Raw genomic sequence first — 17,317 nt, forward strand, 5'->3', positions numbered from 1 at the left:
ATGATAACTCGACTACCCTTATCTTGCCGAGTAGCTCCGATACCGAGAGACAGTCGGACCGATGTCACAGACTTTTCTTTTAGAACGTAATAAGAAATAAGAGGAGATAACTATTCTCATCATCGGACGAGAGCGAAAAATGCGTCACGAAAGAATATAAGTAACTCTCATCATACAGTCTAATTTGCTCTAAGGCAGTTCAAATTCACCTTGCGGTATAGGAAAGTTCAACAGACTGAAAACGAAATAAAACGCCAAGCCGTAATACGGCTACCTCGATTACGATACACAAAATAGAAAGCAAGAAAAAGTTTCCTCGTTGGTCTCAACTTAACAAATAAGCGTACGCGTAGACATCGTATACTTTTGTACTAGTTAAACCCACCACAGTAAAACATATTCAAAAGGAGGGGATTGTACGTCTGTACGATAGGCTAATTCATAAACCACCTTCGAGAGGAATTCTAAACCGATATCGTGATTGTCCTATCCAAAGACGACGTCCTCGAAAACTGATTACAGAAACATAGATCATTGTCATGATGAGTTTTCAATGATTCCTTTACAGCCTATTTCGTCCTATACGTCAAGGCTGATTATCAACAACGAGTAAAGTATAGGTATTCAGTCATTGTTCCAGCTCTCACACCTAATATACGTCACCCAACGCAAATAAAATGTGGAGACTGTCTTTGGTTGTCTTAGAATTATATCTCAACATTTACGTTGTCATTCCGATAAAAATAGTAGCAGTTGTTACTTATAACTTTGTCCAGTGGGATGCTATTAATGAATAACAAAATTCATGGTTTCACTTTTTTGAGTCTCTTAGGACTATTCTTAGACTTATTCCTGACCAAGTGCATGTGACATTGTTTATTCTAACCGACGTTTCAAAATGTCCAGCCGTACGCATTCTGACTCTAGAGTACTACACAAATTAATACACCGGTTCACCGACTCCTGACAGAATCCCTTCTTTCGAAAACAACGACGTCTGAGGTGATTGAACCTTGTCAGACGTTTGTACAAATTTGACTCGTGTAACCAAGGGGACGTAGTAAAATTTTAGCCGACCACTTTGTACGTACAAACTATGAGTATCCATAGACAGTGTACATTTATCTCAACATTTTGACATGGGACATGTAATACAACATACTTAGTAGGGAATAACAACAAGACAACACAAAAATACAATCGTACATACACAACACATTGTTACAGGACGTCCGCGGAACTTTTTCTCTAGAAATAATAGGTTTCCCCGAAAAGTGGACCAATTTATTTCCTGATGTTTTACAGACAAACCTATTTTTATTCCCTTGTCCCTCTCGAACGTTTGATGACCCTGAGCTCTTGAGTCCACGTCCCACTCCCAGAGTAACGTCAGAAGTACGAGGTAACTTAGGGGGACCCCAAAGAAGTGACGACTTTCTCCATCTGTTTCTGTCCTCTTTCCCAATGCTAGTAGATCGTTTGGATCATCTCCTTTAATCGACTGGATAAACTTTGAATTGGTAACACAAAGTGAGAGTGATATTCAGAGAGGGAACGGTAGTTAGGTTTTAGTCGACTCGACGTTGTATTATACTGTCCATTTATTAATTTGTCTTAGTGTTCCTGTAATACCGAGACGATTTTGTGAGTGGGATTGCCAATTGAAAACCAAATGAGAAACCTTCAAAGGTTTATACGGAGGAGATTTAGGGTTATAGTTATCGGCTACTTTAGTGTTTTTATCTGAGAAGGTATATATATATAAAATTCAATTGATATTTATGATTCAACTTGAGGTTTTACCTATAGGGGTAAGGAGTGGTGGATATGGTGGGTGATGTTAGTGTACGGGTTACATTTATAAATTGATTATACATTGAGGGAGGTGGGGCCTATTTTCGTACAATTCATTCGGGGAAAGAGATTAAGGTTTTCACCTGCTTTACTGTAGTTCTTCTTCCTTAAATGTTAATTCTCCGACTAGTACCAATTTCACACAACGGATTGAATAAATAGGCATAGGATCGATGTAGACAATAGCAAGGATTTATTGATGTAAATATCCCCCTTATTTAGGTGATTGTACGAATTAAGTGTACAAATTAAACTAAGTGCACACGACTATTATAGGCGTTATATTCGGAAAATTGCAGAATGGNTGATTCTGATTGGCCAGAAGACTCGAAAAAACATCAGCAAAGATGTTTTATTGAGAAGATGATCACTACGTGACTACTGGTCTCCGGTACTTCCAGTCCAACGCCTACTGCATGCACAGCGTTAGAAAATTGGGCCTTCAAAATAAAAGTTTGACTTTCCCCCCCCCCAAAAAAAAAAAAAAATTCTTTTTTTCCATTTTTTTTTCTTCACTCACACATCCGCGACCCACTCCAAACGGGTCCGCGACCCACTTTTGGGTCGCGACCCACCAGTTGAGAACCACTGTTCTAAACCATACTATGTCAGTGCCAATGGTTTGAAGCCATAACTAATACTTTTTTTGGAAAGCCACACACAGAAGGCATGGTAACAAATTATCTTTTTCACTGTTCTCTTCACATTGCAATATCTTTTAATATCGGACAATAATTCTGGTTTCACCAATGATCACTTCTTATACATGACCACCGTCGGCAACATTGCTTTTAATTGTTTTTCTCCTTTGACAATAAAGCCATGCGTCAATCGCATTGATGTCTTTTGTAATCTGGTTGTGTTACAAGTTTCTTTTTTGTTTTGGCGGGCTTTCTAAAGAAAATTGTTGTTGCCTTTACTTGGAACTTTAACCACATCACCTCCTTTATACCCTAGGGGTATTTCACAGAAAAGCCGCGCCTATTAACAGGTGCTGGCAGCAAACAACGTAAAAGAAATCATGATTTGTTATGTCACAAACTGAAACTGTTGTGTTATGAATCACGTTGACAATAGAGAGGTGTCAATCCATGCAGTTATTGATGCGTCAATGCTATCAATCTTTGTTTTGACAATGGCAGATACATGACAGTTGCCTCGGTTCAAGATATAATTACCTGCTGATCAGTCATCAGTCATTATGTAATTCACAGTACAATGTAGTGTACTGTGCGCTTCTCAGACCAATAAATACCTTATTGAAATAAGGCACAGTGTTGTTTTTCTGCATAATCAACTATGTCTGTTTAGTTGGCCATTACAGCAAGATTATTGTACTTTTAGTGTAAAATAGGAATATACTAAAGTGTATTCCCCTTGTGTATTGATCTATACAGGGTTTTCTCTCTGTGCATTGTACCTGACAGTTCCTACTGAAAGAGTAGCTGCCATCAGGAGTCGCAGTGTAAGCATGGAGTTGAGCCCCGCGGGCCTCTGAGCAGAGGGGCTGGACGAGGGATTAGTGTGACTGCTGAGGAACACCTGTCTGTCACTGACGGATCCCCTCCTGCCAAGCCCCAGATGGATCATAGGAGCGGTGGGCCCCATCATAACTTCCTCCTTCCTCCTCCCCATTAACACTAATGTTTTTTTTCTTCTGTCTTAACCCCTCTTCCCCCCGTATTCCCTTACCCTGCATGTCTGGCATTCTGTAGGGGGGGCTGGGTGGTGCCGGGGCAGGAGGAATAAGGAGCTGGGACAGTTTAGCTGGATGGCCAGCTGTGTGCCAGCTGTGTGCCAGCGGAACGCTGAGTGGCGTGGAGAAAGGCCTATTATCTCCCACATGCACACACTCTCTCCCTCGCCTTTCACACCCCAAACCCTGGCCCTGCGAAATCAGGCGGACAGATTCTGCTAAAACCATCACTCCTCCTTATACATGCATGTGGTCTCCTCCTGCACACACTCACATCCACACACACACTTATTCTAAGTGCTGTGCAGGGAGTTATTTTCCCTTTCTGCCCTGTCTTTGCACACACACACACACACACACACACACACACACACACACACACACACACAAAAATATATGGAGGCCCAAGAGCTTCCATGCCATCCTCTATGTGTCACTGCTTCTGACACACAGGACTAAACAAGTCATTAGAGCATGGGTCGAATCATCCATACACACAGTCTTATCTGTCTGCTCTCAGTCAGCCAGCCTATTGCACAGCGGCCGGACGCCTCTCACTGCTGGTAGGATATGAGCAATTAGCAAGAAAGACCTTTTAGCTCTGCCAGCTGATTTGCGGCCAGTTTCTGCATATGCCTGTAATTCACTTTGACATTTCATCTCCTCACTTGTCACAGACTTTATTGTGTATTACCACAATATAAACAATAATGATGAAGTAATAATCAAATCGGAGGCAATATAATCATTTCTTTTTCCCATGCACTAATGTCCACTGGTTGAACCTGTGGGAGACGGCTGATAAGTGAACGTTCTTGCGCAGAATGGAGGTCTCTGGAGAGAGAGTGGAGGCAGCCGGGGGGAGTCTTCCCAAGTCAGCCCAGGGGAAATGGATGACAGTTACACTACCCTCCGGCCAATTAACTGTCATTCTAGCTGTTGGTTTAACTCGCTGACCTTACCTCTTCTCGGCTGTTTGTCTTATCATTTCCGGCAAAGAGGACCTCATCTGTGTATGTAAAGTGGACAGGTGACCTTCAGGGAAGGGGAACAAAGGTCACAGTTCATCCGCAGTATATTTCTTTCGACCGACAGCAAATATACCGAGAAGTCTTCTGGGATTTGGGGGCGCATGAGGAGAGAAGTCCTGTGGGATTGAAAGAGAGCTATCTGTTATTACTTCCAATTACTCCCCAATCTCCCGCTCTATCTACCTGTAAAATGACATTAGACATGCCTGTTCTCATGGTCTTTTACACATTAAGACTATGCTTCTCAGTGATGAGCCCCTCGGGAGCTCGGGGTCTACACTCTTATGCCTTAAAGTCATCAGCTAACTGAGCGTATTCACAAATCCCAGGGAGAAAAGTTGATTTCTTCGGGAATCACAGTGGGTCTTGTATTTGAGAGGATGCATGGGCGTTAGGAGGAAGAATATGAACGCGCTGCCCCTGGGTTGGCGTGGATTTGAGGTTGATGTGTGAATAGGGGTACAGTTCCAGTGAGCGCTGCTGTCTTAGCATGACAACAGGAGGGGGCGGGCTGTACTGGCCCTCCTGACACAGTGCCCACCCCTCTCTGTTTGTCAGAGCGCCACTTCATTGTGCCCAGTCGCCACTGAGGGACAAAACCTAGAGAGCCTCCACAGCGGGAGATGGCAGGGAGCATTCAGACTGAATACTTGGCTTGTTCAGGCCCTTTTCTGCCCTGTGTCTCACAAGAAACCACTTCCTACTTCCCGTCCTGTCACTGACAAGAGAAGGGTAGACAGTTTTACTTCGTATTGTCTAGATTAAGTCCTTTCTGGATGGCGGAAAGGTTGCTAGAGGACTCCTTGTAATTGGTAATTATTAACTTTACTTCCCTGATCTCACGTCTGTAGCTTTCTACTTCGAACAAAAAGGACTAGCTGTGATTGTGGAGCATATTTTAAATTACCGACATACTATTCGTCGTCCATAGCATGTATTCACAATCCCTTTACCCTCTTATGAGAAGTTATTATGTCTTCTAAAGGTGGGACTTGTGTTGTTTAATTATGTTGTCTCGTGCAGTCACATAAGGACATATTATTGCAAAATTATTTGTCTTGGCAATTTCTGTGCCTCTGGTAGTTACAAACTGTCATCTTTAATTTTTCTCTGTGATGTCTTAAGGCAACTTGTCTTGACTAGATGAGGGAGATTTCCCAGGAGTAGATGAGAGAGAGTCGGAACAGAACAGAATTTGGCTCAACATTCCTCCTTCAGCATGCATTTAGTTTCCTTATTATAGACAAGGCACCAATCTATCCTCATGCCACCGCTGAATCACTATGTCGCCCACCCTTTCATTCTCTAATAAACACTAACAAAACAGATGCACGCATGAATGCACACACACACACGCACACACACACACACACACACACACACACACACACACACACACACACACACACACACACACACACACACACACACACACACACACACACACACACACACACACACACACACACACACACTGGTGGTATAGCTCTCACCATCTCTCATTTGCATGGCAATGCCATTATCTGGCTGTGAGGTGTCACGCTGGAGTGGCTGACAATGTGCCTGACAACAAGTTTATCTAAGCACAAAGAAAAGTTGAGAAGAATAGAGTACATTCTCTGCCTCCTTTTCCTCTGGCTTTAGCATATACACTTTTAAACTCCCCATGGAGTACGAGGAAGCATGTCACCCAGCCTCATCCTGCCTGATAGACTGCCAAATCCATTATTTATGCCCCTGCTAAAACCTGTTGTAAACACTTTGTATAGACACATATTTACGGTTCCTTTCTTAGTCTGGGTTCGGCTTCGCTATTATGTTCCAGCACTTTCCATTTTCTTAAGATAAAATGTGTTTATTTTATTTCACTTACTGTAAATGAATGCAACCAAATGTGCTGCGGTCTTGGCCGGGTCTTCTTCGGAAACAGGATCTGAGCTCTCACTGGGACTAACTTGGTTAAATCAAAATAAAAATACAAAGGTTGAGCTGCTTGTCAGTATTCATTAATAGTGGCGGATATTGAGTTCTATGCAGACACATTACTGCAGACTTTCAGGCTTGGAAGATTGTGGAGACTATTGGCTGAACTGAAGAGAATCAATAGCAGGGTTTACAACTTAGACACCGGTAGGCATCATCATTACACAGCGAAGCCCTCTCACCTGCTGTTATCGACCCCCCTCTCTGGTTTACAGCAGCAGTGAGCAACACTTGGCTTGTCTCGTGATGTCATGTATGGTTGTGTGTGTGCGAGTCTGGTTTTGTTGCAGCAAAGCAAACAGAACCTGCTTGGGTCACGCTGTAATGTGCCGCGACGTGAATAGCCCTATCTGCAGTATCCGTGTTTGAATAAATCACTTGTGGTGATGTATTGCAAAATACAGCATGGTGATAAGTTGGAGCTGCTGTGTCCAGTGCTTGTGGAGTCTCTGTTGTTCCTGTGTTGCGCTGATAAGCAGGCTCAGCTATGGGTGGCTAAACAATTTCCTGTACATGGTTTTACCCCCCACCAAACACCACGCTAGCTCTCAAGAACAATGATGATTAGCTAGCGAACTGTTTGGATACACACACCAATTCATGGAAGCGTGGAAGACTTGCACACATGCTCACAGGAATGTGTATTGTTTGTTTGTATATTCCACTTATCCACAGAAACTTAAAATAGCTAAATCAATAACTACACGAGTAACCAAGCGTAAGGAGGTCAAGGATCATAACATAGACTTTAGAAAGATTATGTAAGATGGTGAAATTCTGAGGAGAAATCTAAGAGAAACTGGATAAGGAGCTTTTTTTGTATCATTCCCTGAAAACATTTAAAATGAACGAGAAAAGATACACATGCTTTTAGAAAAAGACCATGCCACAATACAAGAATCAGGTACAGAGTTATACAGTCATCACTTCAGTTTCTGATCCAAGGTCTATTAAAGATGTTTCATGGATACTGAGCCAATTTCATTTAGCTGTAAACTGCGAGTTGGAATCCAAATCAATCCTGCTTCTCACATTACCCATGAGAGACTTTTAAAAGAGTTTAATATATTGGCAGTGTGCAGGCACAAAAGTGAAAACAGTATATAAAAGGAACCTCATATCAGCGCTGGGTGGCACTGATAGGGAGGTGATGGATATAGCCAGTTGGAGGTTGAGAAAATGAACTCAAACTAAAGGGGATGAGGATCAGAGAGACGGACAACGGCAGTGATCATCGTTAGACTTCCTGCGCTCCCCCCCCCCACCCCCATACCCACAGCGCCTTCCTTTACATTACCATTATTAAAAAGGAGAGGACTCTCTTAATAAAGTCTATTAATCACACCGGGGGAGTCGGTTCATCGGTTCACCCTCTTGTGAGGGTCCCTAATCAATCAAGCTCGCTGGTAATGTATTCATGGGAGATGTAAGAAAGGACTTGTTTGACAGTGTTCCAAGGAGGAAGAATTTATTAAGTTCCCTTCACCAGTCAGCCAATCGTTAGGAGTCATACACCCCCACCCCTAGCCTACTCTTGTCCCCTCTGCCTGGTACTGTGAATAAAATAGCCTTCATAATGTATGAAGCCTGTACAAATATTGGAAACGTCCAAAATATGTCCTCTCATTAACAGTGATGAGTGAAAGCTGGAGTATTGGCATTTGTCAGATATGCTCGGAGTGTAAAGGCACTGTTGTACAAGGCTTCTGCTGTGTCGGGTGATGTAGAGACATCACTCTCCTGCGATCCTCTCAAAAGCTGGAGAAAATGTGTCTTATTAGTTCACACGAGGAGGCGAAATTCTATGCTACACCGCTGACTAATGTACAAAGCTGAGAAAGCGAAGGGTTGATGGTTTGCTGGGCCTCTGTTAGTGACGTGTGAGTGGAGAGGGTGCGGAGAGGGGACATCAGGCTGGTAAAAGTGTGCAGCTGTTGGAAGAAGCTATGAGGTTTTTTACAAACCCACCCCCGTGCTCATCTCCTCGGTAAATGCTTTACAAGCAGATTCAAATTGTAAGGAGATGGTGGAATGCAGCTTCTCACCAGAAACATGTGGAAAATGTTCCTATAATATTTCTATTAAAAAACTAAACAAAGCTCCTAAATGGTTTTTTTTAACTTATTTTAAAGGAAATATATGAATGTCAAAGGTTACTATATTGTGTGAGTTAGAAGAGAAAAGTTATCAATGTAAATATACCAAGGCTGAGACATGTTTTATAGAGGAGGGTGCATAAAAAGCCCTTATTGCCGTTGCTTTGTCCTGAGGAATAGCTGAAAGACGGCTATGCTTGGCTTCAAAGCTGCATTTCCATAATTGCCCTGTAACTCTGGCCTGTCTGAAGGATCTGAAGGGGCTGAGAAAAGCACAATCTTTCAGCTGGGTGAACGGCAAAAGCCTCAACGCCTCTCCCTCTGGCCTGTCGGTCTGTCGCCCCCTTCCCCACTTGTTGCCTTTTGGATTCAGTGAAAGAATTCCTCTCTCTAACCTCCATTAACAAAAGGCATGAAATCAGTGCCCTCCCTCTCTCCCGCTTCGGCCCCAGAGAATGTCACTCCTTCTGGGCCTTTTGTCCTTTGCTCAGCCCAGGGAAACACAACAACCCCTCTCTCCCTGCTCCCTGGCTATTCTTTAACGTGTTGCTGCTGCACTTTCACTTACATTGTCAATAATGAATGTGCCATAAAACATGCAGGAGACACAGAAGTCGCATATCTTCAGCAGGGGTAAAATTGAGCTCTCCACCTCCTCTCCTTTCAGCTCTGGAGTGCGACCACTGTAACAAGTTGCCGTGGAGTGCCGTGGCCCTGTTAGCCCTGTGTATGGAGGTATGTGGTGTGTGGGACATGTGTTCAAGAGAGCAGATCCCCTCTCCTCCTGCGGTCAGCTAACACACAGGCCGAGTGCTTGCTAAAAGGGCAGCCCAGCTCTTGGCCCGGGCAAGCTCTGGGTGGGGGGGCGCGGTCAACAGTGGCTCATAAAAGGATTAGTCCAGCGCACAAAGACAGTGGGCCGCTTCTAAGCCTGACTAGGTCCACAAAGGAGGTGACATTTGTCTGTCTCTGTGGCAGGAGGGGGTGTGGCAGAACGGGCCAGCCTGGGGGTAGGAGAAGGAGGAGGTGGCACTGGTGCTGGGCCTTCAATGACAGAAGGGGTGGATGAGGTGACAACACAAGGCTGACCCCCTTTATTTGCAGCGGCCTCCTCTTTCACAGGGCACCTCTGGCCCTCTCCAATGGGCCGCTCTAGTGTTTATTTACTCCATGGTTTCTCCCCATTCACACATGAAGCTCTGATGGCTCCATTGGCCAGACCCTTTCAGCCGCATGGCTCTGACGTCCACCTTCTCGCAGATCAATGAACACTTCGAAAGACGGATTAGATTTCCCTTTAATGATTCCATCTTTCTCAGATTTTTCCCCCTTTTAAATGGCTGTCGAACAGGGCATTGCCTTCTTCTCCCATGTAGCTGAATGTAGTCCTGCCTCAGAGTATTGAGGGCAAAGAGCATTAGCATTTAACAGGACAATATAAATTATTTGAAGACAAATTAATTCCAACCATTTCAAAACCTTTCCCACACTCTCCTTCCTGCAGAAGCAGATTCGTCACATATGTATCTATTATGACAATAAGCAGTATTTTATTTACCTGTAGCCTACAGCTTTTGATTTTACACTCTATTTTTAGCTTATCTTATTCTATTTTACTTTACGATAAACTTAGATATATATATATATATACTTATATATTTAAACATCTACTGCACATTAGTCATGCTTCTTGCAGCACTTTTATTGTTTTTTATTTGTTTTATTGTTTTATCTCTTATATTCACTTATGTTGCGGTGTTGGACTGAATATTTTCATTTAGATAAATACACTGTAGCACTGACAATAAAGCCTATGAACTTTGAATAAGCATTCACTAATTTGTAAATAATTACAAAACATAATTGAGGATCTATTACTTTATAATGTGTGTGAATTGGAATAATCCATATCATATTTTGATTATTTTGTAGCTGTTTGAAGCTTCTAGCAAGAATGTTTTTAATATTTGGAATTCCAGTCTGACTTTTCTTCCAGGTCCAGTGCGAAGCAGATTAGCCTATGTGCTTTTTAGAGGCACTTGAGTACAGCAGAGCTACGGTGAGTCCCGCAGACTCTGAGCATTTAACGCAGCATGGACCTCAGAAATAAGAAGAGGAGTCAATGTTGATTATTGCTCATTAGCCAGGAGAACATCCACTTAACGTGCGAGGAAACGAGTGACACACCATGCCCCACTGGAAATGGTCCCTGTGTAGCTCAGAGCGAAATGTTAGCTAATGCATTCCATTTGCTCTTTGTAACCGGGAGCAGGTTGGACACGTATGGCGACATAAGCAGCCATGATTACTTTGTTTCTGCCGAGGCATTTTAATCCCTAATTTCATGCACTGATCAGAGGAGAGGCCCTGAGCTCCAGACACGATCACTGGCCCTTCAGTAGCATTTCAATTGAATCCTCATGATCAAGAGGTGGCTTGTTCTGGGCCCCTGAGGAGCAGAGCGTCCATTGAACAGTGAGGAAATAAGCATCGTTATTTATAAGGTGCACTATGTTCGCATGCTGCCCTTACTGCCCACCTTTTATTTATAGAGTAGGCTATATTTTATTTCGGGTTACATAAATCTTTAAAACGTTGGTGTATAATACATGTCATGATAGGCCACTTTTTAAAAATGCATAAAGGGTTTATACAGTTATTTGTATTGTATTCTTTATTTGTTGTATATCACACAATTTTCGTTTGTGTTTAATAATAATAAATATGTAGCATCATTCAAAGCTACTTCCTTTAACAAAAGTGGGCAAGAATTAACACAAAAAAACTACAACATCAATCAGCTGCTTGATTCCTTATGAATATGCATCGCGCAGTGAGATGGGCTCTGAAGGAAGATAATTGATTGGACAGGAAGGCAACATGGTGAGAGGCAAGAGGCTCCAGAGTCTTTGCCTCGGCTGAGTTTGTTTAAAACATATCCTAAACCTAGAGAGGATACGGCTGCAGCGAATCAGCGCTTTTCATTTGCCTTTACTGCTCTGAATGGCAGATATTAAAACATATTGTTCTCGCTGACCATCTGAGGCTGGTCGAGGAATGTGTGACAGACTGCGTTTTAAAATGCAGTCATAAAAATATATAAATGCAGTCATAAAACTAAGTCCTCACAAGTTTAATAAAAGAAAGCTGAAATTAGAAAAACAATATAAACGGAAAAGTTTTAGGAATAAATAAGGAAAATCGCAAGTTGTCTCCAAAATGTATTTTTTGGAAAGTATTAACATGAATATATTTTGTATGCAGTTAAAAAGGTGGGATAAAAGACCAAACTGTGAATAACTAACACTTTCATTTCTTATCTGAGTTTTTTTAAATGTTGAGGATTGGTTAAAATATTTTTACATTTTGAATTTAAGGAATATTGACGAAATTATTTTTCTTACATTCAATAATTTATAGTAGGCTAAATTCTTTAAAGTAATTTTGCCTCACTCTAAAAAAAATGAAACGAACAAATGCGCTTTCAACGATATGAATTGAGAAGTCCTATGATCCTAAATCTAACCATCAAAGCCATGACAAATTGTTCAATAATTTAGTGAGAAAAAAACTGAATGTATCTACGAGTTCTGATAGTTATTATGTTACAATTTTGGTTTTGTTGTGTCTTTTTTGTACACATTTGTATACATGGCAAATGGTTTGTTGCATTCCAACCCAACTGAAAATACTTCTTTGTTTTTTATAAAATATTTTTCTAACATTTGGGAAAAAATAGCATTTAAATTAATCTTGTCTTTTGAAATGCCTTTCAAAAATGGTTTTGTTTTTGACGCATGAAAACCAACCACTGATTTTGACAAATGCACTGCGTTTGTGCATCACAAAATCACACCACTAAGGCCTGAAAACACCTTAAAAATGTATCATATTGTGACAGATTTAAGAGAACAAAATGTTAGTATCGAATTTTGAATAAAAACGGATAGATAGATTAGAAATTGGCACGAAAAAAACTAGAGACGAGGATCTGAATGTGAGTGCAGCAGAACATGGCCGACTGCATGTGACTGTAGAGGGAGCTCCAACACTAAGTTTACATAACTTCCTGTGATAAGGGCTCACACATGCAAATGATCACATCACGGGCAAAGAAAATAAATGATGTTATTATTAGTTCCACAGCGACCATATATTACAATTATACCGAAGAGCAGCGTTAGTTGAGAAACATGTAAGATATGCGAAGAGCAAAAACATTACAAATTGAGCATTATGAGATCTGGGAGTTGCACTGCAAAGCTAAAATCCATCTTGAGGATCAGCTCTTTCCCAAATACCAATAACAGTTCATTACCTAAAAGTCTCTTTAAAGACTGTAGAATTTCACACGCAAAATTAATGAAATAATTATTCATTTTAATACGACCGCTATACGCCTCTATAAGGATAATCCCACAACATTAATATCCAAATGTATGCCGCAATACTGGCTAATTAGCCTTAAGTCCCTCCACTACAAAAGTGTGATAAATCCCTCTCGAATATTTACTTATCACTGCCACGGAGGATGAAGACTTTGCCTCAGGCTGTCCACTAACACACACACAGAAACCAAAGCAGTGCAATTCAAGCTGCAATGCACAATAACAGCCACCATCAAAAGCAGCTGTCAAAATACCTCCGCCAAAAACCGACAATTTCTTAAAGTTGCAGCAGTTCATTTATTAGCCAAAATATAGACTTTCTTGTACAATTTGGTTCACAAGTATGTACATATTCTTAACTTTATATACAAAACATTTGAACATCAAATCCTCACAGAACTTACAAAAAGAAAAGAAAAACTCACAGACTACAGGTTCATACATTATTACATTAGCAGTTTTACACAGGACATGCTTACAATGTAAGTATACAGAGATGTATTATTCTTATTTTACATTCCATATTCAAATTAAAATAAAATAGAAAGAATAAAGAGGATGGGTGAGAGAGGTAATGCAGAGGAGAGAGCCGAGAGAAGCACCGCTGCTGCTAGTGGGTTCAGAGGCCTGAAATACACAGGGGTAACATAAAAAAAATGTAGTGATCTTAAAAAAAGGAAAATAAATCCTACTAATAATAGCCTTAGGAAGAGCTAAAAAACAAAGTGATATAAAAGTGACAATTGCCTTTTAACAACGAGCCTGTAGTGAATTTGCATTGAGCTCATTTGCATGACCAAACAAGTAAGTGTAACATAGGCCTTGACGAAATAACACAAGCGCACACACACAGGGATAAAAACAAATCTTAGAATAAAAGCTAATTTGGGTAAATATGGCGTTTAAAAAAAGAATAATGTGAAATGGCATCAAAAAGAAAATTCCCTAATGTCATTAGTGACAGCCTCGCTATCTTTGAAGTGGGTGGAAAGCTGTTTTAACAACTTTTTCTCTGCATCCAAGGCACTAGATCTCTCTGAAATTGTGGCAATCGAAATTAAAAAAGCAATAATTAAAACGCCTATTATCATACCCCATCCTGGGTTTCAGTGAATTTAGTGTCGAGTTGTTTTAATAGGTTGAGGGATTTATGTAAACCATTGAACACAAGCACATGGGCCTTAATAGCTTGCCATATGGATGTAACAATACCAAATAAAGAAAGGAAGGGGCATGAAAACAGTTTTCACCCAATTCAACTTTTTTTTTCATAAATGCTTTCTGATGAGGTTTCAATAATCCTCTCGGACAAACACACTCCACACACACACTCATACATCACACACACTGTAAACTATAACACTGTTCATCTGTGTGGCCTATAGAGAGAGAACAAAAATCCATGTACAGGCAAAGGAGGAAACGGGAGGTCTAAAATAATAGAAATGAATGACGGTCAATGGGCTAGTGTCTTTGTTTTTGTAGTAATTTATACATGCGCGTCTCAGTGTCGGGGACATGTACCTGTGACTGAAGTCTCTGAACTATGACTCTTGTCCTCCGTTTGCCTGCTGCTGCTGTACAGGGCAAGGCCGGTGGCTGTGGCCTGGTTTGCGAGTCCCAAGTAATGGTTAGAGTTCAGTAATGCCAGCTGATGTGCCGAGAAGGTTCGGTTCGTCCAGTTCTGGATTTTCCCAACGGGACAAGAAGAGATAAGTCTATGAGGGGCCATTATGGTCTGAGCGCCGGCGGGCCCTGCGGAGTGGCTGCCGTTCATTTGTGGCGATTTGCGGGGATTGTCAGGGGCCGTGGCTGTCTCTGCCAAAGACCAGATCTTTGGCTTCTGGACCGGGGCAGGGATGTTTTCCGGTGAGCTCACGGATACCGCGTTCAGTTTGAGCTGCTCACCGTTTGCTTGGGACGCTTTTGTGTCCAAGTGATGATGATGATGGTGGTGGAAGTGCTCTGCTCCTCTCTCAACGTCTTTGCCCTCTTTCCCCACAGCCTTCAGAAACCTCTGGTGGTCTGGGGGCCCTTGTAAATCCTCATAGCCGTCAGAAATCTCAGAGTCACTCCTCCCGTCTAGTTTCATATCTGAATGCAGGTCGTCCTGGTCGTCCAAGTCGTCCTTGTTTTCAATATTTTCCGTGTCGATGTTCTCCAGGTCGATCTCCTCCTCGTCCTCCCTCTTGTCCCCCTCCTCCCCCTCGTGATCGCTGCCGTAAACATTCCCCTCTTCGTCAGTGCGGTTCCGAGGAGCCCAGGTCATCTTGTTCTCCTTCTTTAGCCTCCGCCTGGCGTTGGCGAACCAGGTGGACACTTGTGTGAGGGTCATTTTGGTGATGATGGCCAGCATGATCTTCTCTCCTTTAGTGGGGTAGGGGTTCTTGCGGTGCTCGCTGAGCCAGGCCTTCAGGGTGCTGGTGCTCTCCCTCGTGGCGTTTTTGGGTCTGGACGGGTCACCGAACTGATATTGGCCATATGGGTAAAACGCAGGGTGGTGGTGGGCAAAACCTGGGTGCTGTACCCCGGGACTGTCTTTCAGCTCATACTGAGCACCCTGCAAAAAGACAAAGAATCAAAGAGTCAGAGGGATTTATAGACTTAAAATATTAATGCTATGTCTGGAATCGTTCTTTGAGTTAAACATAATCATGCCTTATGTGGATTTACAATAATAAAACAACAATCGGGTTAGTATTAAAGTGTAAACAAACAAAACGGATAAAGTATATTTGTCACAACTCAAATCAGTATTTACGCATCACAAGCTTAACCATGAATAACTTATTAAACTACTTTTTAAATGTATTTAAAGCACTTGCACAGCCATTATTTTACTTTTATACACTTATTTCTACACTTGAAAACCTCCCACAGCAAGTAGAAGCATTTTATTAACTCTTTTGCAATGAGTTTCAGGAAATGGTGTGCTAACAATAAACCCTAACTACGGATTGTTAATCTGTTACTTTTTAACCACTTTTACCTAAATTTCCTAAAGATTCAGCGTCAAGTGTCATACACCAAGGCGCTCTAAAAAAAAAAAGTTGACTTAAAAACGTCTCCAGAGGGCACATGTAGTTTATTTATTGTCTCTTTCTTTCCATGCGTAAAATAAAAGTTATGGATGAGTTAATAGAGAGCAGAATGACTCACCAACTGATTGAAAATTGATATATCGTTTGAGTAGGGCAGAAACGCTCCATAGCCCTGCGCTGCTGCGGCGAAAGGAGATCCATACATGGAGGAGAGGACGTTGGAGAGCGCGCCGGACGGACTGAGCTCTGTCCCGGCCCGGGCATTGCTGGAGATCCCCTGGCGCTCCGGCGGGTATATCGGTCGGATGTACTGATATCCCAGCTGAGGGAAAGACATGGTGGTAGGAAACGGGAAAAAAGTCTGCTGCAGCCACACAAAGCAGGGAAATTGCCTCGATATCCACTTTTACAGTGTGAGCATGTGAGCAACAAAAGGTGCAAGCAAGGGAAGTCTATATTTCCTCGGGAACTGCCAGTGTAAACGATCCGGTTTGCGCCCCTTATTTCTTCCTCTTCTTCTTCTTTCCACCCTCACTTCCCTATTGATCTGGATGGACTAAGGTCAGGTCCTTACAGATTGCTTTAGATTATTGGGACTCCCTTGCTCAGATTGACATTTCTAGTCGTTTAGAAGCCCCTCCTATTTCTCAAATCTCCCTCTCATACACACCAAACAGCCTCTCTCTCTCTCTTTCTCTCTCTCCTCCCTCTTTCTCTCTCTCTCTCTCTCTCTCTCTCTCTCTCTCCCTCCCTCTCTCTCCTGACAGCCGGTCAGTTTCTCATGCAGCTCGCTAAACAGTGGGCGGAGCTTCAGGGGATCATGCAGAGCTGCGTGTCTCCGTCAGACTCAGCAGCTGATCTGATCTCTCTCTCGCGTCCGGTTACACTTCACTCGCGTTTATGTCCATATCGATCAGATCTAGCTCTCCTGATCTGCCTTTATAGAGAGCACCGATCAAACTATTAAGAGTGAATATTGGCCGATAATGACCGGCGGCCGATCGATCGGAGCATCCCTAATTATTTCCGGACATTTTGACCGGCAGGTTTTGAATTTACCGATTTTTAATAAATGTTACCAGCTAAAAACCGGTAATTACCGGCTAACGGAAACCCTGGTGTGCACATATATCACTTATTCAATACATCCTTTGTACTGAAGTATTCAAAAGTAAAAATTACATTTTTAATATAAATGATTTGCTGTGGCCAAATGTTTTCATTGCAT

General features: G+C 42.1%; 1 protein-coding gene across 1 annotated transcript; it reads right to left on the bottom strand.

Annotated features, from left to right (window-relative positions):
* Positions 1-13,325: 13,325 nt before the first annotated feature.
* Positions 13,326-16,678, bottom strand: irx3a (iroquois homeobox 3a). The gene is made up of 2 exons (XM_010769595.1): positions 16,208-16,678; positions 13,326-15,608 (listed from the first exon to the last, which is right to left on the bottom strand). The coding sequence occupies exons 1-2, from the start codon at positions 16,424-16,426 to the stop codon at positions 14,553-14,555; spliced, it is 1,275 nt and encodes a 424-aa protein (XP_010767897.1). The 5' UTR covers positions 16,427-16,678; the 3' UTR covers positions 13,326-14,552.
* Positions 16,679-17,317: the final 639 nt, after the last annotated feature.

Source organism: Notothenia coriiceps, unplaced genomic scaffold (genome assembly GCF_000735185.1).
Source record: "Notothenia coriiceps isolate Sejong01 unplaced genomic scaffold, NC01 NC01_scaffold00007536, whole genome shotgun sequence".
Taxonomy (NCBI): domain Eukaryota; kingdom Metazoa; phylum Chordata; class Actinopteri; order Perciformes; family Nototheniidae; genus Notothenia; species Notothenia coriiceps.